The 24,760-nt window shown below is 38.9% G+C and overlaps 1 protein-coding gene across 2 annotated transcripts in view; it reads right to left on the reverse strand.

Moving 5' to 3' along the window:
• The window catches only part of COG7 (component of oligomeric golgi complex 7), a 4,201,489-nt gene that overhangs the window by 1,093,341 nt on the left and 3,083,388 nt on the right, over positions 1 to 24,760 (reverse strand). For both annotated transcript variants that reach the window (XM_044089821.1, XM_044089822.1), the window contains exon 13: positions 22,193 to 22,333. In XM_044089821.1, coding sequence (XP_043945756.1) covers positions 22,193 to 22,333 — 141 coding nt within the window. The remainder of the gene's footprint in view (positions 1 to 22,192; positions 22,334 to 24,760) is intronic.

Genomic DNA, 24,760 nt, shown 5'->3' on the forward strand with positions numbered 1-24,760 from the left:
CGGTAGTGGGTCGAAGGAGCAATCGGGGAAAAAGGGGTCAAGCTCCCCCCCAGAGGGGAGGGAGGCAGGAGCACCCCCATCTGCAGCTGGGCCTGGAGAAACCTATGCATCATCCGGCCCAAGTCTGCATCGGACATACTGTGGGTAGACCTTGATGAGGCCACCGAGGCGGGCCGGGAGTGCTGCCTCGATGACCTCGAAGGCGACTGGGTCTCCTCCTCCTCCGGCCCCGGTGAAAAGCGGTGGAGGCCCTAGGAGGAGAAACCCGTTTGGCTGGCGGGGCCGATGCAGAAGCTTCGCCTGCCGCTTGTGGTGCTTTTCTCGGCGTTTCTCCTTTCTGGCTTCCCTCTCCTCCTGGCCCAAGGTGGGAGGTTGAGTCCCAGCCAGGGGAAGGGGAATAGCATGTGGCACTGCCACAGCACGTGCCATGGAGGGACCGGAGGACACGGCCAGGTCCGGGGGCAGAAGTCCCGCCAGAATCAGCTTCGACCTCCGGTCCTTGAGGGCCCTGGGGTTGAACGCTGTGCAAATAGTGCAGCTGGTGGAAAGATGTTCAACCCAAGGCATAAAACGCACTGTCCGCTGGGGACAGCTTATGGCCACACTCTGTACACTTTGAAAAGAATGTTTTGGGTGCCTCCGCCATACCTACAAAAGAAACAATACACTCGCTAGGCCCCAAAACCACACACCCTAACGCGTACACGAGGGGGAGGGAATAAAACTAAAAAGGATAAACACCAGATAAAGAAAACGTTAATGCTACTGGGGAACTATGCTAAAACACACACACACAAAAATTTGTTTAAACTAAGAAAAAAGGAGATTTTTTTCTCTCAAATTCGAAAACCACCATGCCTGGAAGCTCTATCAAGCTGCTGAGAGAACCGTGGCAAACTAGATCTGAGGTCAGAAAGGGATAGCATGGGATTATGGGTAAGGGGAAGGAGCTTGGAGCTCAGATCTTAGCTGTTGGAAGCTGCCGGCTCGGATCCGATATGGATCCAATAGCCCATAGGTTGATGGACAAATGAAGTTAACTACTTCAGATCAACCTGCTCATATTTAATGATACAATATTTATTCAGCAGGATGGGGTGGCTATGGGGACCCCGTCTGCCAACAGTTATGCTAACATGTTTCTGGCACACTGGGAGGAGAACACCCTATTCCGATTAGAAGAATTTATTGACCATGTGGCCTTTTATTGACGTTTTGTCGATGATCTTTTCATTTTATGGAGTGGCAGCAGGCAGCAATTAGATATCTTGTTCCATAAGATGAATAATTTAACTGAAAACCTAAAATTCACCGTGGAGAGTTCCAGTTCAAAAATAGATTTTTTAGATCTATATATAGAGAAGTTATCAGATGGGTTAATTAATAAACCCATCAGAAGTTGGATTCTCAGAGGAATTTAATAACTTGAAAGAAAAATTTTTAGACAGAGGTTATGGGGAACATGAAATAAGTGGGTATCTGAGTGATGTTCCCATATTAGGCCATGATACAGCAGCACCTTATTTTGATCCTGCTGTGCCTGGTAGACAAATGAAAACCCCTGTTGTAAATCCTCTAGTTAAAGTTACAGCATTTTATACTTCCGACAGCAGAGAAATTAGGGACATTATTTGTAAGAACTGGTCAATCCTACAAGTAGATGAGGACATCAAATGGACTGTTGGTGAACAACCACATTTCCTATATAGGAATAAAAAGAATCTTAAGAGAATACTTTGCTATCCACATAACAATAAGGATGGTTTGGGTGATGGATGTACTAGGCCATGTGGACAGTGTAATTTTTGTACGTATATAGATACGAATAGACATTTTTCTCATCCTGACTTACAGAGAGAATTTACAATATCAGCAACAGCTACTTGTATGACCTCTAATTGTTTATTTAGCTGTCTGTCAGAGCTGTAGCTCCTTCTATGTTGGCAAAATGAACAGGCCTTTTAGAGATAGGATACGTGAACATGTCTATCATATTAGAAGAAATTCAGCACATAATGCTTTAGCCAAACATGTTATGCATTATGATGATACCCATTGGTTTACAGTCAGAGCCTTAGAAGTTATATCTCCCAGTATTTGTGAGAGAGACATTAGGAATCACACAGAGTACAGGGAGAATAACTGGATTATCCTAAGAGCTGATAGAGGCAAGGGGCTTAATGAAAGGGCCTCCATAAAACCATTATTGATAAAACATTGGAATATTAAGCAGTAAAGAACAGAAGATATTTAAGCAGTTTATTCTCCCAATATATGAACATATTATTAGTCATCTCAAGTAGATTATATTTACTATAATAAATAGTTTTTTATATATATTTTTATATTTATAATACTGATTTTTTTATATTCTTACATATTATATATATATATTTTTATATATTTAGAAAGCATAAGTTGTTTTATGAATATGCATATATGTATTTTTTAGGGCCAGCTACAGATATATGGAATGAGTTTCAATATGTACCTCGTAGCTAAGTATATAGAGTGTACCTTTAAATGGTTTATTGAGTTGGCTATCTGATTGGTTTGAACATTATGAACTAGTATATAAAGAGCTGATTTTTAATGTGGATGTTATATTGATCTGAAGAAGCTTTGTAAGTGAAAGCGCTCATCACCTGTGAATAAATACATATTTTAACTTGAGGAGACTACCTGTTTCACTCCGTTTCTATTACCGTTATTATTTTACATATTTGATCTTTAGTAACGGAGTGTTCATTCGGTTGGTTGGCAGCTGTTTACTTTTGATAACTACTAAGATGTCAATGCAACAGAATAACATATTAAATAAACAAATAACACTAACAGAAGTGAAAGAGCAAATAAAAAAAAAAATAAAAGATAATACAGCTCCAGGACTTGATGGAATAATTCCTGAACTATATAAGATTTTTCCTGTATATATATATCTATATCTATACCTATATATATATATATATATATATATATATATCTATATCTATATCCAGTGGCGGCTGGTGACTTCAAATCAAAATGCAAGGGATAGCCGAATTGGTGGGGTCAATGGGAAGGGGTGTGACCAACTAGAAAGGGGAGGAGCTATGCTCAAAACCACAAAAACTAACTTTAATTAAATATACTGTCCTGGGTGCCAAACCCTCATTATGAGAGTCCAATCAAGACAAATGAAGTGTAAAAGAATAAAAATATTTAAATGCATTGGCTGCATGACAGCTTACTTAATATCTAGATGGAAACAAAAAGGTTGTGAGGCATGAAAAAATAAATTACTTTTTAAATACATTACGGGAATGCCAGTCAAAATCAAGTATAAGAAAAACAAGCAGCACTCAACTCAAACTACTTCTCCTTGCACTGCAGTTCTAATTATAATTTATATTCAGCTTTATTAAAGCACCAAGTAACATGCTGAAAGTAAAAATCTCTGTGATGCCCCCACTTGTAAAAATGTTTCTTATTCAAAACAGACCTGATGCCTGACAACTATCTACTTGTTTCATGGGGAAAACACGATCAAAGTAAAAATGAAAAGCAAACAAGAAACAAGCTCAAGATACATTGCTTAAATTATTACTGTACAGGTTATGGACCACACATGAATGGCATTCAGTTTAGTTTACTGGTAAAGCCCTCAGAGATCACTAGAAGTCTCCAACAAGTGTAATGAGCTTCTTAAAATAATGTAATCCTGTCCTTTACTACAAATACTGTCATATGCATTTCGATATCCAATGCATATACATTATCTAGTTAAGTATTCTCTGCATGGCAACAACAGAAAGGCTTCAATGTTGGCAATTCTTTAACAGTATGCTTATTAAAGCTTACTTGCATGTTGTGATCTCAGACAAGCTTACTTGATGGTCATTAAAGCACTGCTACTTAAAACACAGAGCAACAGGCACTTTGAGTAATAAGCATAAATCAACAGTACAAAAATATGACCGAAACCAGACCATTCTGCAAAATCAAGAACAGATGAAAAGACACTGTAGTACTTGTGTCTACCTTGTATGGGGGGATACCCTGCACATTTACACTGCATAACTGCTCCTTGCCTTGCTTGGACACATCTAGAGTCACTACATGGGGGAGTGGGGTGCAACAAGTATGTCACAATTTGAAATGTCTATGGCTGACGGTGATGGCCCTAACACATTTGTCATACCTCTCACCCTCAGAGCAAGAAATCTGGGCAAAGCCATACATAGAAGTGGGACAAAGGCCCAAAAATAAGGACAGTTTTTAAATATTGCTCTTATAAACTTAGAAAGATAACAGAATAGTAGGTCTTGCATTAGTATGAATTTTCTAAAGGATATGAAATCTGAAACTGAAATGCCTGTCATTATTTTTTAACTTCAGTCTTTAATGATTTGCCACTAATTTGCCAAAAAAAACACAATTTTATGAAAAATGGACCAAAAATGTGATGCAACAATATAAAATAGCCACACAATACAGCTGGGAACCTGTCAAAGAAGGGACACTTTTTAACATTAGTACTGCTAACTTGAGCAGCTGACAAAATAAAAGAGTCTACATGCATTTCTGAAATAAAAGTAATCTATAACTCTGATGATTACAGTTATTTCTTAATTGTAAACCCTCCATGTTTTCTTCCAAAATTGCTATTTTGCAGAGGGATTATTAGGGGAAGAGCAACATTCTGAGCCAAATTCACGGACAGTTGAGAGGTTTGGCTATGCCTAATTCTATAAAGTAATTTGCATGTACCTCTCAACCTGTTAATGCAATAAATCTGGACAAGGCCAAATATATTGGGGGAACATATAAACAGTACTAAAAACTGCTCTTGTATAAACTGGGACAGTTGATAGAACAGGTCTTACTTTAGCATGCATTTTGCTGAAGGTTATGAAGTCTGAAACTAGTGTGTCATTATTTAGTGACTTAATTCCTAAATGATTTGCCAGAACACCACAAATTTTATGAGGAACAAACCAAAAATAAGAAGAAAAAACCTATTCATTCTTTGAAAATCTGGACAGTTGGGAGGTATAGTTCAGCTGGGGCTGTCTAAGTTTTCCGCCCTTCCCCCTCACAAAACCATGGTCGAATGGAGCCTCCCCCTGCAGCCATTCCAATGATTCATTACTTTGCTATTTCACTCCATTTACCATAAACACTAATGTGCATACTGATTTACTTCTATGATGATTTGAACTTCATTTGAAAGTTTTATTTTGCATTTTACAGCACAAACACTAAGACATCTGCTAAACAAACCTGGCATTAAAACTTCTCTGCCCTTGAAACTCACATTCACTGAAACAACATTAAAACCCACATTCAAAGAAAATACATTTTACCCGTGGCAGATAAAAATTAATTCTGGGCTGTTTTCAAATCATAGGCCCCTTGCATATGAAACATACATGTGCTCTTTGATACACCTTCCTATTGCTTTGAACATTTTTCCAGTAAACAAAGAAACAAAACTGACCAATTCAGAACATTTCCATCATAAAAGGCTGCTCAAACTTCTACAGTCCACTATTATCAGTAAATATGCACAATTCTACAGTCCACCATTATCAGTAAATATGCACAATCTCTGAAGTAGTAAAAAGTCATCTAAATAATTCCATGTTAAATAAATCTGTAATGAAGAGGTTGCTGCTAGCAGTCACCTTTGTATTTCATGGTTTCATCGAAAAATAAAGTGTCTGATGCCCCTGAGGAATAAATTGCCTAAATTACATTAAAAATAAGCTAGTAATATTGCAATAGGAAATGAGTGGCAAACTGATACCAGGCTCATAGTTAGTATCTTAACTTTCAGTATGGCAGCATTCACCCCTTATGGGAGTAGAACCAACAACCTTCTGCATCAAAAGCAAGTACACAACCTGTTGTGCTATTAGCAATGTGAGCTGACTTAGCATAATCAGCACTAAACTTCTCTCCCCCTGCAGCTCTCAGCTCCTTGTAAAATCTACTCAATACTCAACTGCATCTCAACTTCGCAGCACAAGAAATCTGGAAAAAGCCAAATTTATTGGGGTGGATCAAAAGGGCAAAAACCAGGGACACATTAAACATTGCTTGTATAATCTTGGAAAGCTGCTAGAATAAAATGCTGTGTTACCACCATACATTTTACAGCCAAGGTCCCTGTGCAAAACAGTCAAGAGCAACATACCACTAAGCCAAATCAGCTGCTTTGTGAAAGAGAGGAAGACTGAAACTTAAATGGCTATCATTTTATGAATTCAGTTCTCACCATAGCTGTTAACCTCTTAGCACAAAACACCTGGACAAACCCAGTAATGAGGGAATACAGCCCTCAAACATATTCAGTGAATTCAGTTCTTGCCATAGCTGTCAACCTTAGCACAAAAAACCTGGACAAAGCCACTAACAGGGTATTACAGTCCCAAAAATAAGGACAAATTTCAAATAAGTCATCTTATAAACTTAAAAAATTGCTATAATAAAAGGTTGTGTTACTATATATTTATTGCTAGAATAAAAAGTTGTTTTACTATGTATTTTCTTTTACTTCTGATGGAACAAAAACAATTTTCAGCAGAGGCCCAGGGAGAAATACTGTAGACACATGTCTTTGTAAAATGGCAGGACACCAGAGCAAATCAACACACAGAGATACGATGCAGACTCCACACAGAAGGCACCCCAGCCAAGAATCAAACCACAAATCCTATAGCTGTGAGGCAACAATACTGCCACTGCACCATCAAATATGTAAGGAATTAAACATTCAGAAACCTGAAGTCTGAAATTCAAATGCCTGTCAATTTTATTTAACATTTGTTAATCAGCACAGTCTGACTTTGAACAAAAAAAACATTTTCAGCAGAGGCCCAGGAAGAAATAATGCAGACATGTCTTGAGGACACAAAAGCAAACCCACACAAACACAGGGAGAAGATACAGACCCCACAAAGAAGGAACCCCAGCCAAGAATCAAACCTGAGAATCTGCAGCTGTGAGGCAACAATGCTACCACTGCACCATCAAATAAAAGCAAACCCACACAAACACAGGGAGAAGATACAGACCCCACAAAGAAGGAACCCCAGCCAAGAATCAAACCTGAGAACCTGCAGCTGTGAGGCAACAGTGCTACTACTGCACCATCAAATATCAAGCATTGCAACATTTACAAACCACAGATATTATGAGGAACAGATCAGATCAAATATGAGGCAAAAATCTGCAAGTTTTTTACAAATGGTGGTGGGTAGGGAACTCAAGTCTTTAACACCTGCATACAGGGTTCAAGCCTGAGGTATTTTCTACCACACCACCATGAGTCAAACCACCAGTATACTGCACCTGGGGCATTTTCTCACACATACACACACACACACACACACACACACACACACACACACACACACACACACACACCATACCCTTGCAAGTAAACTCACCATACATAACTCCAACACACTTACCTGCAAGTAAACTCACCATACATGAATCCAACACACTTACCTGCAAGTAAACTCACCATACATAAATCCAACACACTTACCTGCAAGTAAACTCACCATACATAAATCCAACACACTTACCTGCAAGTAAACTCACCATACATAAATCCAACACACTTACCTGCAAGTAAATCACCATAAATTCAATGTCCTTTCTCCATAAATACAATGCAAGTACATCCAAACCTGCCCGTGACCTGCAATACATCCAAAGGCCCGCGACCTGCAATACATCCAAAGACCCGCGAGATCCAAACCCCGCCTGCAACTCTAGACCCACCAGCGAGATCTTCCCGACGAGAGACTGCAGCAATTCCAGACTGCTGGTGTTGCAGTCCGACCCCCGACGCGTTTTCCCAGCGAGTCTATGCAGTTTAAAACTGCCTAGACTTCTGAGAGCTCCGTTCCTCGTGTTTCCCTATCAGGACTGCCTGGAGCATGCGCAGAGACTCGCAGTAGCAGTCCGGACTACTGCGCATGCACGAAGTCTGCAAATTTTTAAACTTTTTTTTTCTTTTTTATTTATTTGTTTTTATTTTTATTTCTTTTCGTTTCAGTTGAGGGGGCTGCAGTCCGGCAGTCCAATAGCACGGGCCGCCCCTGTCTATATCTATATATATATATATATATATATATATATATATATATATAAAATAAAGAAAATGATGAGTGCCTTTACTATGGTTGAGCAAAAATGTATAACACTGCCATCATGGAAATACTCAATTATCTCCCCCATATTAAAACAAGTTAAGGACCCCAAATCCTGTAATTCATATAGGCCAATTTCGTTTCTAAACACTGATTATAAAATTTTCATGACTATATTAGCTAATAGGCTAAAGAAAATATTACCTAATCTAATACATAATGATCAGACAGGGTTCATTCTTCATAGAAAAGTGCAAGAGATAACATTATTAAATTACTATCAATAATAAACATAGCATGCAAATACAAAAAAAAAACTATTATCAGTCTAGACATAGAAAAGGCTTTTGATTCTATTAGTTGGCCTTATCTACAAAAAATTCTGATTAGTTGTGAAATTTATAGTGGAGCACAAGCTTATGTGAAAATCAGATCATGTCTATCCTTACCACTAGAAATCCTCAAGGGAACTAGACAAAGTTGTCCTTTGTCACATTATTGTTTGCTCTTTCAACTGAACCTTTTGCTACATAAATCAGAAACAAGCAAAATATAAAAGGCTTTCAAATTAATAAGGACTATTGTCCTAAGATACAGTTATTTGCTGATGACATGTTAACGCTGGGTGATATTGATGGTTCTTTGCATGATGTTATAAATACCTTAAGCAAGTTTGAAAGAATTTCAGAGCTTAAATTTAATCATAATAAATCCAAAACATTACTAATTATCAAAAAGCTCAATAAAAACCTAAGAGAGAATCGCCTGGGAGAATGATGTATTAGAATATGTGGGTGTCAGTATAAAGAGTACATGGAAAGAGTCTGTTAAACTTAACTACAATAATTTAATAACCACCATTAGTGAACTAATCAAAAGATGGAATAAACTGTTCTTTACAATGGGATTGCTTCTCTAATTAAAATGATAATTTTACCTAAAATTTTGTTTTATATATAGTCATTGATACTACCCCCTCAAAAAAACTTATTTACAAAATTACATTCCATGCTACTTAAATTTTTATGGTTCCCCTTAAAACCTAGGATTGCATATAAATGGCACATTAGAGCTTGGAACAGTAATGGGATAGCATTCCCTAGCTTAGATCTTTATTCCAAATCACTTAAAATTAATGTAATATTACATTGGATCATACCTACCTATACATCTGGCCAGAAAACAATACATGAGATTCATATACTGATGTTAGAACTATAGAAAATCAATTTAAGGAACAATATGGAATAAGTAGAGTGCATTGGCTTTTACGTGAATTTTGTTAATTTAATAAGAAGTTTGATCATTTTTATTATGGCATTAATCAAATATTTAATAACTTTAAAAATATAACTGATTGTAATTACAACATTAAACAATTTTTATTTCTTATATTCCCCATAGCATACTTCCCTGATTGCCTAGATTCTTTCAACATCAATGCGATGCAAAAATGAAAGAGAAACAACTTGATATTCTGGCATCAGTTTATTGAAAATAAGAGTATTAAACCACTAAACTCTCTTTTATGTAGTTTTGATAACAGTCAAGACAGCTGGTTGTTTATACACTCATTACGGCAGTTTATAGAAAACAAAATGAGAGTATCAAATAACCTAGAGACTAAATCTATACCTAGTTTGATTCAGCTTTTATTATGTGTCTTGAAAAGACAGATAATCAAAAATTACATATCTCACCTATCTATAACATACTAGGAGAATTCACTCTAAAGTCTGACTCAGATTTTTGGAATTGCTATGCAAAGATTAATGGAGAACAAATATTTGATGAATCCAAAAAATTGTTATTGAATTATACGTATGGTACCTCCTCTTCACTATACTGGAAATTGTATACATGGAAATTTATGAACAGGAGTTTCTATACTCCACATAAAATTAATTTTATACTCAAAAACAGCAAAAGTAAATGTTGAAAATGTGATAAATTACTAGAGGCCAACTGGGTTCACATATTCACTGAATGTGGAAATGTTGTTCAATACTGGAAAGACTTCTGATATTTTGTAAATGCTTTATGGTCTGATAACCGTCATATTTCTAAACTCACTAATCCTATTTAATGTTCCTATACCTAATGTAATACCCAAGTCTCAGATTCAGTTACTCTGGTCAATTCTTGCAATTGCCAGAAATGTTATTACTTTGGACTGGAAACGTAAACAAGATTCGATGTTTAAAGATTATTTAGCAAAAGTTGTTTGTAAAAAAGAACTGCAAACCATTTGTTACAGAACTCATAACATTACTCATAAAAAAAATAGCATGGAAAAAAGTGGAAAACCTTTTGAACAAATACTGATAACTTCTCATGGATAAAATGATTGTTTATCATGGATGAATGTAAATATTGTAAATAGTTTTGTTATTGTTTTATTGTATTTGTTATATGCACATTTGCATATGTTTATAATGAAAACAAAATAAAAAAGTTTTTGAAAAAAAAAAGAAAAAGTTACATTATCCCCTCTGCACAAAGGAGGAAATTCAGCAGACAATTATTTTAGAACTATAGCACTCATCTCCCCTCACCAAAATACTTGAAAAATGTATTCAAAAACAATTGCTAGACTATCTCCGGCAAGGAGAACTCCTATCCCTTACACAACATGGCTTCCATACTTCCCGTAGTACTAGCACTGCCCTTCTGACCTATATAGATACTGTCAATAAAGGTACAGATAATGGCAAACTAGTCTCTTCCTTATTTCTAGACTTGTCTAAAGCCTTTGACACAGACTGTCACAGCAAACATCTACTTTAAATGTCCTAAGTTTCTCTCAACCCACACTTCTGTGGCTCAAAAGCTACCTGTCCAATACGTATCGGTCAGTAAAATGGCACTCCATGTTTTCTCCTTACCACTCAATGGTGTACCACAAGGCTCTATCCTTAGTCCCCTCCTCCATTTTCACCAACACCATCTATACTTAACAAAAACCACAGAGAACTCCCGGAGTAAAAAAAACACAGAACAAGAACAATCCTGAGATGGTTCCCAAATTGACAGAGGCAATCCAAAAGATACCAAACAAATTTAGTAAAGAAAACACCAAGTAGATCGTTTATTAAAACACACTGAATGTTTACATCCCATAAAAATGGGACTTCATAATAAAGTGTTCAACATGTTTTAATAAATTATTTAATTGGTGATTTCTTTACCATGTTTGTTTGGTTTCTTTTGGATTGCCTGTGTTGATTTGGGAACCACCTCTGGACTGTTCTGATTCTGTAATATCCTCTATACTTCCATAAAACATGCCACCCTAATACAATACAAAGATGATTCCACTCTTATTTGCACATCTGACAATATGGTACACCATCAAAATATTACTCAGGAAGCACTAAAAGCCAATAAAACATGGCTTTGTAACTCACAGCTTATGTTCAACCGAAAAAAGACCACACTACTACTTTTTCCCCAAATCCCCCTCTCATGAAAAAACAAAATGTGAAGTCCTCTCTCTTGATACCACTGAAGTCACTTATCATATTAAACTATTAGAGATGATAGAGGATGACAATCTTGCATTCAACCTGCATATATAAAATTGCATACAAAAAAAATCATCAAAAAATTAGGGATGCTTTAGAGCCAAAAACGTTCTCACTGATGCAACTAAAACTACACTTGCCATTACTTATCTCCTCCCCACTCTTCTTTAAGTTGCTCACATCCTTACTAACCTCCCAGCTTCACAAAGATTAAAACTTGAAAAATGCTATAACAAAGTTGCTAAATTTGCAGCGCATACCCCTTTCAGAACCAACCACTGTATAGCAATGAAAAGCCTTAATTGGTTAGAACTGCCACATCAGCTAACATTTACACAACTGCTTACTACCAATAAAATTATCCAGCACTAAAAAACATTCCACACAACCATGTTCTGAGTCGGTCATTGCAATCCAGTGAGTAAAAACTCGACTACCTGTCTACAAACCTAACAAATCTGCTGGGCATTGTCTGTACTCATACAAGGTTGCTAAGGCCTGGAACTCATTACCTGTATCCATCAGGTCTACACCCTCCCGCCCATCTTTCAAAACATCTATGAAAGACTCCTAGCTAAAATATGTTTCTCTTCTTGCTCAACACCAGGATAAACTATATGCCTAAATGGGAATTAGTACCTTTTCATTCCTTATACCTCCTTACTCTCCCTGCTTCAATAACTTCTTTACTGCTATCTAATTCTCTTCGCTGACTTTCTTTCCAAATATACCATAAGCCTGTTTTTTTCCCTCACTTCATATTGCAATTGCTTTACACTAACTACAAACTGTCAAAAATTTCTTTAAATATTAAATGATTGGTTAAGAGTAGAAATACAAGGCATATATCAATGTTTTTATATTATGTCTAATGTGTTATAATTATTTAAACTGCAGACATTTTTCTTTTATTTTTGAAGATTGTAAAATAATTTGGAGGTTTTCTCCTTGGGCCTCCACTGAAAAAGTGCTTCTACTCAGTCGGACTTTCCCAGTAATTAAATATCGATAAATACATAAATTAAACCACTGAAGGGTGAGTACCTTCATGGCAATTCCTTTTCTACTGTCAATCCTTAACAGGTTTGATAATGCTTATGTTTTAAACATATACTGTACACTGTTTCAAGTATATTACACCACTTAAGGAACATTCACTAACAAAGCTTATTGTTTCTACTGTTCTGTAGACACTACTACACATATTTATAACATGCTGACTTGAATAATACTCTGCTTTCTAGGAGTTCAACAGCTTATGCAAATTGACTCCAACTAATCTGAAATGCAAAGGCTGTTCTGTTTACTAGTCTTTCCAGATATTGTTGGCTACCTGTAACATACAGTAAAATGACATCTTATCAAACAAATACTTCAGTGAAGGTATCTAAACTGAAAAATGCAAACAGGTATCCCATTTCACCTAAAAAACAAAACAGTCTGATAAGTAATCCACTGGCAGCTGGTATGCCCTTACTTTAGAAGTAATACTAACCTTTAACTTAGAATGCAACAGCAGAGACAGATAGAGGCCAGTCAGTCTTTTGATAAGTTTCTACATCTCTGTGGCCTAGAATGTGACCTAGACAACCATAGTCCTAGTAGTGTCTTAGGCACTGAACAGCCCAGCAGGGGGCAATGGGACTGAATAACTTGTGCCAGCATACTCATACAAGGGAGGAAGACTCAGGGTAGGGTTCTTACCTGAGCACATTTCCCATGGCAAAAAGTGGAGATGAGGGTCACATAGGTTGTCTGTACAGAGGATATGGCTTCGGTTGAGTCATATGCAGAGGTGCAGACAACTATACTTCTAGCCCATTGCATGCCCCCCCCCCCCCCCCGGCTGCTACAGGTGTGTGTAGGACAGCAGAACAGAAAAGAATTCATATCCAAACACCAGTGGCAGTTCCACTGAATGAAAATTAACCAAAAAATGCAGTCTCAAAAACTTTCAGAAAAACTCAAAAAATGTTTTTTGCAGGAGAGGATGGAAGCCCCACATCCCTTTGTTAAATATACCTACTACAAGGTCACACAACAGTGGAGAAAAGGGAATTCTCCACTACTGCTTAAAGTAATTTTGGTTAAGTGTAATTTGACAAGTTCTCCCTAAAAAAACCCCCTTGATGGATGCCTGGGATGACAGACTCAAAATTCGCTCTCTATCTTTCTGTATTGGAGCAAATGGGCTTGTGACAGCTCTCACTCAGTAGGGATAAATAGACTGTAGAGACTGCAAGGGACTGATGGCTGGCAGATATCAGGGACCAAAAAATTTATCTGTTGATGATGTATGGTTTCAGTGAATATTTTCAAAAAGCTGGACCTCAGTGCATTGCACGTTTGAGATGTTAGTAAAAAAAATTTATAATGACAAAGTACAGTTGTGTACACTTACCATAAATATATATATTCAGGTGTATTGACTGTTGCAGTCCTGACAGCTGGGATTTCCTGCTGTGAAGGCCCTTGGATGCCCCGACTACTAGAGAAACTTATTTTGCCTTCCAGGCTGGCAGATGCCTTAACAGACATCAGCATACTCGGGTATAAAGGAAGACAGTTTACGTCATCACTTCAGTATTTTCTTGGCTCTATGTAGGAAGAGCCCAGAGTCAAGCATAGGTGACTAAAGAAAGGGAGTACCTAACCCAGAGCAGCCTGCAAAGGTGCCCAAGGTAGTTATATTTAGAATTTCTAAGCCTATCTGGTAGGTTAAGGGGATAGGAAGGAGGGAAAGAAGACTGCAACAGTGAATACACTCAAACATCTACATTTATAGTACGTGTACACAACTGTACTAGTGTACACAACTGTACTATGTTATTTGTGTTTCACTGTTGCATTCCTGACAGTTGGGAAGATTCCCAAAGCTAAGATGAGGGTGAAGCAGATCAAGGAGGATCCCCTGCAGGACTGCAGAGACAAACACTGCTCTGGATTTTGAGAAAGCAGGCAGGTGGTAGTGTCTTGTGAAGGTATGCACAGAAGACCAAGTGGCTGCTTCCAGAAGGTCTTTGGTGGGGACTCCGTTAAGGAAAGCTGCAGAGGTAGCTGTGGTCCTGGTAGAGTGAGGTCTAATCAAATCAGGGTTTTCTTGCCATGATGGCTGTAGCAGAAATAAAAACAATGGGACATCCACTTGCAAATGGTCTGTTTAGAAGCTAGTTTTTCTTCAGATCCAGGGGTAAATGTTATGAACAGCTGATCTGATTTACTTAAAGATTTTGTTCGGTCCAGGTAAAAGCTTAACATTCTGTGCACATCCAGCAGGGAGTGCAGAATTCTGTCTCCCCTATTCTGAGGATTGGGAAAGAAGGTAGGCAGATGGATGGCTTGATTCAAAGACACATTATTTTCCACCTAAGGCATAAAGGAGGGGTTAGTCCTGAGAGAGACCCTGTCTTTACGAAAGATAATGAAAGGCTCTACTGCCATTAGGGCCTGTAACTCTGAAATCCTTCTAGCTGAAGTAATAGCTAAAAGGAGAGCAGTCTTCCAAGTGAGAAATTTTAAAGAGGCATTAGCTGCAGGTTTAAAGGGAGGCAAAGTCAATTTTTCTAGCACATAGTTGATGTTCCAGGGAGGGATGGGTTTCCTCCTGGTGGGCCTAATGTGAATGACACCCCTAAGGAATTGTTTCAGGAGGGGGTGTGAGAAGATTGAAGGAAGAACAGGAATGTGAGCAGAGATGGCTAAGGCATGTATTTTTATGGAGGAGTAGGAAAGACCTTTATCCACTAGACTGGCCAGGTACTCCAGGATGGTCAAAACATTAGCAGAGTTTGGCTCAAGATGGTGCTTCTGGCACCAAATAGAGAATCTTTTCCATTCGGCTGAGTAAGATTTCCTAGTGCTAGGCCTTCTGGATTCCTTCAGAAAGTTTTGCACCTGTTGACTTAAGTTGGGGTAGCAGTTTGGTGCTGTCGGATATTCCAAGCTGAAAGATTTAGAATCTGTAGATTGGGGTGCACAATCCTCCCTATGTATTGAGAAAGGAGGTCTACCCTTTGCAGTAACTGCCAAGGCTTCTGATTGGAGAGCTGGAGGAGGAGTGGAAACCAGTGTTGTCTGGGCCAGTTTGGAGCTATTAGAATGGTCTTGGAGCCCTCTTATCTTATCCTTTGAAGGACTTGAGGCAGAAGTGGTGAGTCCATGTGAAGGAAAAGGCATCCGTTCTCCATGCAGATGCCTGTCTTGTCCTGGAACAGAATTTCCACAAATGAGCATTGTCTTTGCTGGCAAAGCTCCCTTGCCTGTGAGACTCAGAGTTTCACTACCTAGATCTTTGCTGTTGTGGTCTATGCCTGGGTTTCTGTCCCTCTGAGGCTTTTTCTGCTTACTCTTGGATTGGGTGGTAAAGGACCACTGCTTGGCCAGAAAATTCCTGCTGAACCTAAAGGGTTGCACCTGTAAAAAGTCCTTGATCATTTGCATGGATTTTGCCTTGTCCTCCATCTTCTAGAGGACTGCTTCTGCTTTAAGGCCGATAATGCATTCTTTGTCAAGGGGTGCATCCAGGAGATTAGCTTTTACATGGTCAGGGAGAGTTTGTTCTCTAAGCCAAATATGTCTCCTAATCACTGTGCCAGTGACCGCTGCCCTGCAGGAAGTTTCCATGGCATCATACCTGCAGTGTAGTGAGTGTTTAGCTACTTGAAAACTGGAATGGCACAGATTTAAATGATCCTTAGAAAAGTTTTATCCTCTAGGTCTGAGAGCTTAGAAAGGTTTTATCCTCTAGGTCTGACAGCTTTTGTTTTAGTTGGTCAAGAATGGTTTGCTGGTATCTGATCATATGGAATTGACAGTTAAGGGCCCTCATAGTAAGGGTAGCCGAAGTGTACACTTTCTTCCCGAATATATCAAGAGCCCTACTTTCTTTGTCAGTAGGTAGAGAGTTCCTAGAGGTAAAGGCCCTAGGCCCCTTAGGGCCTGGAGTGACCACTTCAGGGTCAGCAGTTGGGTTTTTGAACAGATTTGTGAGAGTCCTGGACTCTGTAGAACCAGTCAGGCTTCCTGGGTGCAGGAAGGAGCGAGTCAGGGTGTAAGGAGGCATCCTGAAAAACATTTTGCACTACTTCCACAATAGGTGGGATAGCTAGAGGTTTGTGCTCAGGGAGGTCTAAAACCTCCCTGACTCCCTTTTTGGCCTGTGGGTGGTATTGTGCTTCCCACTGAAAGTTCCGTCACATAGTATGAAGTGTCTCTCCAAAGGTGAGGTCTTCAGGCGGGGAGGCAGAGGGGAGATCTTCCTCTGAATCTGATATATCATATGAGGAATATGCAGGACCTTCCTTAGATGCAAAGTCATCCCAGTCAGACTCTTCTTCTGAATGCAGTGGATCAGGGAAGAGTTAAAGATGGGGGTGTCTTTTCCTTTTCCCTAAGATAATGTACCCCGGTATGCCTGTCTGGATCTTACAATGTTAATGAAGTCTTCAGCTAATTTGATTAAATCTTGGTGGTGTCCCAGAAACTGGGAGCCCATAGGCCTAGGCAAAGGCCTTGCTACAATGCCTTTCCTTGGTATGGGTTTGGCCTTAGGCCTATGAGCATCTGTCACATGACTCTTTAGCTTGGAGCTGCACTAGAGTGAGCCTAGCGGTTAGCAATTGCTCGTTGGAAGCCTTGGCATGCTGAGTGGTCTTAGACCCAAATGATGAGCTGACGGTATGAGTAGTAGAAGTCAAAGGGACCGAAGGCATGTCCAAATCCAAATGGGTCTCAACAGAGACCTGGGTCACTGAACCAAAAGCCTTGGGGGGCTGTGAAAGCGCCTCACCTTCCTCAACAATCACAAGTCTAAAAGGCGAGTCAGGGGATGAACTAATCTCATCCGAGGACCTAGGCTTTAGTTTCTTATCTTCCATCTATGTAACTCGAGTTTGAAACAAGTGATGGATGCCACAGCATGCGATTGCTCAGATTCCTGCCTCAGAAAATGAACTAAAAACTCTGGTCTTCTCCCAATAGCCCTAACGTTAAACCTAGCACCGAAACGACAGTTAGAGACATCTTGGTCTGGGCCTAAACAGGTGCACAAAGTGTATGGAAGTCTCTGTGTGGAATTCTGCTTACCACAGTGCAGACAATTACTAACTTTATCTAACATGAGTCAAAGAAAAAAGAAAGAAGTTCCCCAACGGGAAACTTATTTTTCCAACAACAATGTCTCTCCCTTTTTTGATTTCTCCAAGTCTTTTGGGTTTCTAATACCATGACGGGAATGAGCCCCATTCCTAAGTCAGAGTATGATTAAAGTTCATGAAATTAGTATTATTTCACTCTTTGATGTTGGCCAAAAGTGCTCTTCGCAGTGCCCACAATGTGCCCAGCAATGACGACTCCTGCAATTCATACGGTGTTACATATCTAAATATGATTGTAAATTCTTTTTTATAAGACCAGTTGCTCCTACTACTACTGGAACTGTCTGGGTATCTTTCTTCCACATGGCTCTCGTTTCTGCCTGCAGATCAAGGTATTTTATGACTTTGAGTCTCTGTACGCAAGACACTAGTCACTAGGTGTGGCAATTTCAATAATCAATGCTACTTTTGTCTTCTTTTCTTGGATCACTATGTCCGGTTTTCTAGCATCTATCTTTTGGACTGTTGGTATTGGGTGATCCCATGTGATGTAAACATCATTTTCTATGATTCTCTGTGGCTCATGTTTCCAATGTTTTTCAGCCACTTCGATACCATAATGTTTGCACAATCTCCAGTGTAACAATCTCGCCACATTATTATGCTTTTCAGTATACAGTCCCTCTGCCATTAGAGCATCGCAACCAGCAATAAAGTGTGTAACTGTTTCCAACTCGGTTCCACAAAACCTACATATGTCTGTTTCTCCCACATGTTCAATGGACCTAGTAAACCAGCGTGTACGCAGCCCACTATCTTGGGCTGCCAATATTAACCTTTCATTTCTTGATATAAATTCACCTCTCCTTAACCATTTCTGCATTCGTTCTTGATCAACATGAGGCTCTTCCAGAAGTTTTTTATACTTGTAACTATATTTATGTTTTTTTACATTTCTTGCCTTCGCATCTGATCCTTCACCTTATATTTTCTTTTCTTTTTTAGCACATTCAGTTGCTGCCTGGTTTTTATCCACTTCTGGTTTGATTTCCATTCCTGCTTGACGTCAATATGCTTCTGCTAAATTAAGCAGAGATGTCATCTTAGACGTATTCTCCTCATGTTTCAAAACTTTCACCACATTTGGATCTTGTGAGGTCAACAGATATGTGTGGAGTCTCACGATTGCAGATATATACATGTAATCAATTTCAAGGAGGCCCATCCCTCCTTCAGAATGGGGGATATATAATCTTGGTATACACTGATTTTTATAAATCATTTGGTGAGCATGAAGCATCCTTCTTGTTTTGATATCCAATCTATCCAACACTTTTTGGGGCCAGTCATTCACTCCAAAACTATAAGTTAGGACAGGAAGAGCAAACTGATTTATAGCTTGGATCTTGTTCCTAGGTGTCAGTGCTGTTTTCAGGATTAATTTAAGTCTTCTAAAGTACTCCTTACTAAGCCTTATTCGTATTTGTTCATGTTTGATTGCTGATCCTTCATCAATTCCCAAGTATTTATACACCCCCTCTTGCTCAAGTTCTTTTATATCACATTCTTGTCCCAAACTGATGTTTTCCTGGTGCTGCAATTTTCCTTTTTTAAAGGTTGCTTTTGCACTTTTATCAAGACTAAATGACATTCTGATATCATCTGAAAAAGTTTTGACAACCTGCAGCTGTGCTTTCAGTTCCTCATCTGATGAGCTATACAATTTAAAATCATCAACAAAGAGAAGATGAGAAGTCATTAGACTTTGTTGTTTTCTAGAAGCCAAATTGTAGCCATGGCCTAGGCTGAGTAAGCAGCTTAATGGCAAGGCAGAACAACAAGGGTGAAAGAGAGTCCCCCTGGAATATCCCCCTTTGAATTTTTATCCCTGGGATAATAATCTGTCCTTTATCATGGCTTAATTGCAAAGTGGTCTGCCACTGTTTCATGGTTACTGTAATGTAATCAATCAGTGTAGGGTGTATCTTATACATTTTTAAGCACTCTTTTTTTTATCCATGAATGTGAGATACTATCAAATGCTTTTTTGTAGTCAATCCATGCCATACTTAGGTTCTTCCCCTTCTCACAGTTCTCCACTATAACTTTGTTTAACAACAAATGGTCCTTTGTTCCATATAACTTTCTTTTATTGCTCTTTTGTTCTACTGCCATAATTGAGTTTTCTTCTAAATGACTATAAACTCTGTCAGCATCAATTCCCGTGTATAGTTTGTATGTTGTCGGAAAACAAGTTATTGGTCTATAATTTTTAGGGTAGCTTGCAGGTTCACTCTTTAAGTAAGAGCATTGTTTTTCCTGTTGTTAACCAGTGCGGTGTGTGTTCGAGGTGCATATATAAATAGTTCTTACTCATGGCTAAATCATTGTGCAAAGAAGTTAATACTTTAAGCTAAAAGTTAGGTACTGCATCTGGGCCTGGGGTTTTCCAGTTAGAGGCTTTTCTCAACTTTATTTCAATCTCTCTAGTTGTTATTTCATCCCATTTCATATCCTGTACCTTTAAACTTCTTACTCTCTCTTTTACTTCTTCTATCCATTTAGCATTTTTGTTATGTTCCACAGGATCTTCATAGATACTTCTCCAAAATGTATCTATTTCCTCTTTTTTTGGCGGTCTATTCCTTTTACCTTATTTCCCAGTTCTCTATAAAACATTTTTGGGTCATCAATAATTTGTTTATTTTGTGTTTTTCCCTTATATTTATCTTCGTATATTCTAAGTCTTTCCGCCTGTTTTGTAATTTTTAGTTTATCTCCAATAGTGCATAATAGATCCTGGTCTGTTCTAATACCACGCATTGCTTTTATCACATCTATCTTTCTTAATATTTTCATTGATCTGTTCCCTCTTCTATAATCTTCTAGCAATGATACTTCTTGTCTTAACTGCTTTATAGTTTTCTCTATTCGATATTTCCATGATGGTATTCGCTGTTGCCCCCTCTTTTCCCTCGCTACCCTATGTTCCTGTGGTAAAACGTTATCAGTCATTAATTTAGCAGCACAGTAATATATTCTGTTTACTTCTGTTATATCGCATGGGTCTCTATGAACAGTGGTAATTACTGTGTTCATTTGTTTTATCAAGCTTCTGACTTTTGGGGGTTTATTAACCTTCAGCAGTCTATTTCTCTCATTGATCTTGATATATCTATCTTTGTCTATTAAATCAAGCAACTCTTCTCTTAACTCATTTTCTTCCATACTGAGGGTATATCCCTTGTTTTCCATTTCCTGTGGGCATTCTATAGAAAGTTCTATAGCATCTTCCTGTGGCGCATTCTCTTCAATTTCATCCTGTGTCTTCTGTTGTTCTGTCATATGGGACTCACTGGCCTATCACTCCTCAGCATTGACTGCATCAGTTTCCTGTTTCTTTCCTTGCTGTCTAGCTTCAAATGAATGTTTATACTGGTTTCTTGTGGAAGGCTCCAAAATACCTTGATATGGCATCTGACCAGTTACTTCTTGTTCCACTACTTTCCCCTTAATTTGGATATCCATTGCTCTATCCTGTTGTGGTGCTTTCTGCATTTTATTTTCTACACTGAATCCTTCTCTTTGCAGCTGCTCCATTACTTCAATTTCTATTTCTTTGACTTCTCCATTACTCATCTATTTTTCTACTTTTCCTCTTAGGCTTATTTTTGTATTGTAAAGTTTTCCATACCCAGATTCCTTTGCCTATATTTTTCTTCAAATATCTTTGGTGCTTCTCTTTTTGTATTAATTAATTTTGCTTTCTCCTATGCATAAATATTACACCATATTAATTCTCTTTTCCTTTCCCCTGTCCATATTTCTTCTTCACATATCTTCTGGTCTTCTTGCTTTTCCTTATTCTGGGGACTCACTCCATCCTGCTGTAATGTAATCTGTTTTAGACCTTCTACATTAAATCCTTCACTTTGCAGGCACTCCATAACTTCAGCTTCTATTTCTTTAACCTTTACTTTACTAATCATCTTTTCTACATTATGCTTGTGTTGTTATTCTTTTTATTGTGAAATTTTCCATATCTGGTTGTCTTTGCCTGTATTTCTCTTTGAATACTTTTATGTCTCTCTGGTGTAGACCGACCAATGTACTTAACATATGCTTTGTGCTCCGGCGGCAAGAAAAGACTGAAGTGATGATGCAGGCCGGCTCCCTTTATACCCAAGCATGCTAATGTTGGGTTAAGGTGTCTGCCAGCCTGGGAAGTCTAATAAGTTTCTCTGGTAGTTGAGCCGGAAGGAGACTTTCATAGCAGGAAATCTCAATTGTCAGGACTGCAACAGTGAAACACGAAGAACATCAGCATTGCATGCTAGCTACATACTGTTCAGTATGGAATAATTTCAGCAATTACAAAATGGACAGTTTAGCTCGGCTTTCACTATTTTTATAAGTAAGCACTTACCTCCATTCTTGGAACCACTGATAACTGCTGTTTGATACGAACAAAAACTGAATCAAATGCTAGCTGGTGAGTTTGCTGATTCAGATGGAGGAGAGCAGAGCGGGCCTTACTCAATAGATTGCTGTTACCAGTTCCTTTCTCCTGAAATGAAATCAAATAATCCAAACAAATGAAGTCAGGTAGTGAAAATAAAGGCCAGAACACCACCAAATAGTAAAATTTAAAAGAAAAACTGGCGCTCCGGACACCCCAGCTTAAAACTTTAATGAACTTCAGCCAAAAAGGTAAACACTTTCATGGAAAACAAACCCGCTTCTTCAGAAAAAGTGGTCTGAAGTTCATTAAAGCTTTAAGCCGTGGTATCCAGAGCTCCAGTTTTTCTTTTACATGAAATCAAATAAGACTGACTACTATAGTCCATCAGTGGTTATATATAATTGTAGCAAACAGTAATTCAAATATTATGAAACAGAAACCTACTTACCATGTCAGCTGATCTGGAAAATAATCCGCTTCACTGGGTATATATTACAGATACCCGTTTTTATTTTTGTTTTGTCAATTTGGTTATTCCTTTCTGAAGCATGCAGGGAACATATACCCACTGCCATCACACATCTTGATGGCATGTACTGCATAAGGACAGCACTCCTACAACCTACAGTCTTCAGTTTGCTACAACCACTGAGTAAGCACATTGCTGAAAATCAAGCAATGCAAACTAATGAAGGACATCAACACTCGAAGGACATGTAAATGCATACCTTTGAGACTTCAGGCAAACTCCAAAATCAGTCACTAGATGGTGCAGCATCCCATTCACAATGTTCTAATTAGTTCTCCATAAAGAAAATCCCCTCAGGGATCGACTTATTCTGAAATAGTTTACTTGTTAAACTTACCAAAACAACAGAGGCTCCCCAAAGCAGACACCCAAAAATCCACCACCTCAAAACATAACACAAGCAACACATACTTCTATAAATCAGTGTGTCAAACAATCACAGCCCTTAAGGCCAAACACCATGCCTGATACACTAGTAATAGGTGACTCTATAGTCAGACACACTGACGTTCTGCTTACCAGGCTGAACAAGGAGAGGGTAACGGTGAGCTGCCTATCGGGATCTAGGATCCGCCACATAACACACACACTCAGGTCACTCCAAAGCAAGTACAAATATGACTCCGTCATTGTCCATGCCGGCGTGAATGACCCGAGACGTACCTCCCTGGACTACATGAAAAGAGACATAGAGGAGCTCTCTGATTATGTAGCCCAGGCTGTTATGACCCTGACCCTGAGCAGCATATTGCCCTCACCAAGAATAATGCCACAATAAAAAGACAAGATGATCAGCTTTAATAATTGTCTCAATTACTGGTGTCATTCTAGGGGGATCCAATGTCTGTCTGCTTGGGATGATATGCTGGACAAGCCACGCTGCTTCATGAGGACGGCTTGCACCTGTCACCACTGGGCTTCCGGATATTGGCTAAGGCTCTTGCCACCCCCATAGTGTCTTTTTTAGGCAAGGCTCAAAAGACAAACCCACCTCCTTAGAAAACAAAAATGGAAAATAATTAAGGGTAATGCTGCTCAATGCCAGAAGTCTAAATCTCAAGATGCAGGCTCTCGAAGCACTCCTCAGTATTGAGAACATCGATGTCTGTGCAGTAACTGAAACCTGGTTCAAGGCTCCTGAGAGCACCCCAGCACTACCAGGCTATACCTCGTATCATACTTTTCGGCCCCAAAACTCGGGCCAAACCAAAAAGGGAGGGGGAGTGTCCATATTCATCAAGGACACCCACATCTCCAGGTTAGTGGCAACACATCAGAGACCATCCAGGTGCAACTAACCATAGGCAAAACTGCTATACAACTGGTAGCATGTTACAGACCACCCTCCCAATCTCAGGGACCCCATTCAGCCTTCCTGAAGACATTGGAGGATATGAATGTCTCACCAAACACCATCATATTGGGAGACTTCAACTACCCTAACATAGACTGGGTGCATTATTCTATCCCTAACACCCTAGCCCAAAGGTTCCTGGAATTCATAAATTCAAATGCAATGGAACAACTAGTCACATCTCCCACAAGGGGAGATAATATACTAGACCTGATCATCACAAACATGGGGACAAAGTGCTCCACACCGGAAGTATACCCCTCACTAGTGAGATCTGACCACAAACTAATCACCCTGGATATACATATCCCACCTCCACCCCCAACACAAAAGACTACAGTGAAAAACTTCTCAAAAGCCAACTTTACACTTCTTAAGACTGAGATGGTATCCTTTAAGCCCACTGGGCCAGTGGAAAGCACATCCCACAATGCTGAATCCTTCACAAATGCTTTCTACGGACATCTCCAAGAATGCATGGATCATGCAATCCCAAATAAAACCAAGACCCTCTCCACCAAGGGCAGGCGTCCTGTCTGGTGGACCCCAGCCATAAACAAATTGTATAACAAAAGAAGGAAGCTACTGCACGACAGAGCAAAATCCCATAAAGAGAAGGCATCTCTGATCAGCACTAGTAGAAAGCTAC

The sequence above is a fragment of the Protopterus annectens genome, chromosome 12.part0 (assembly GCF_019279795.1).
Source record: "Protopterus annectens isolate FY-2018-M chromosome 12.part0, PAN1.0, whole genome shotgun sequence".
Lineage (NCBI taxonomy): Eukaryota > Metazoa > Chordata > Ceratodontiformes > Protopteridae > Protopterus > Protopterus annectens.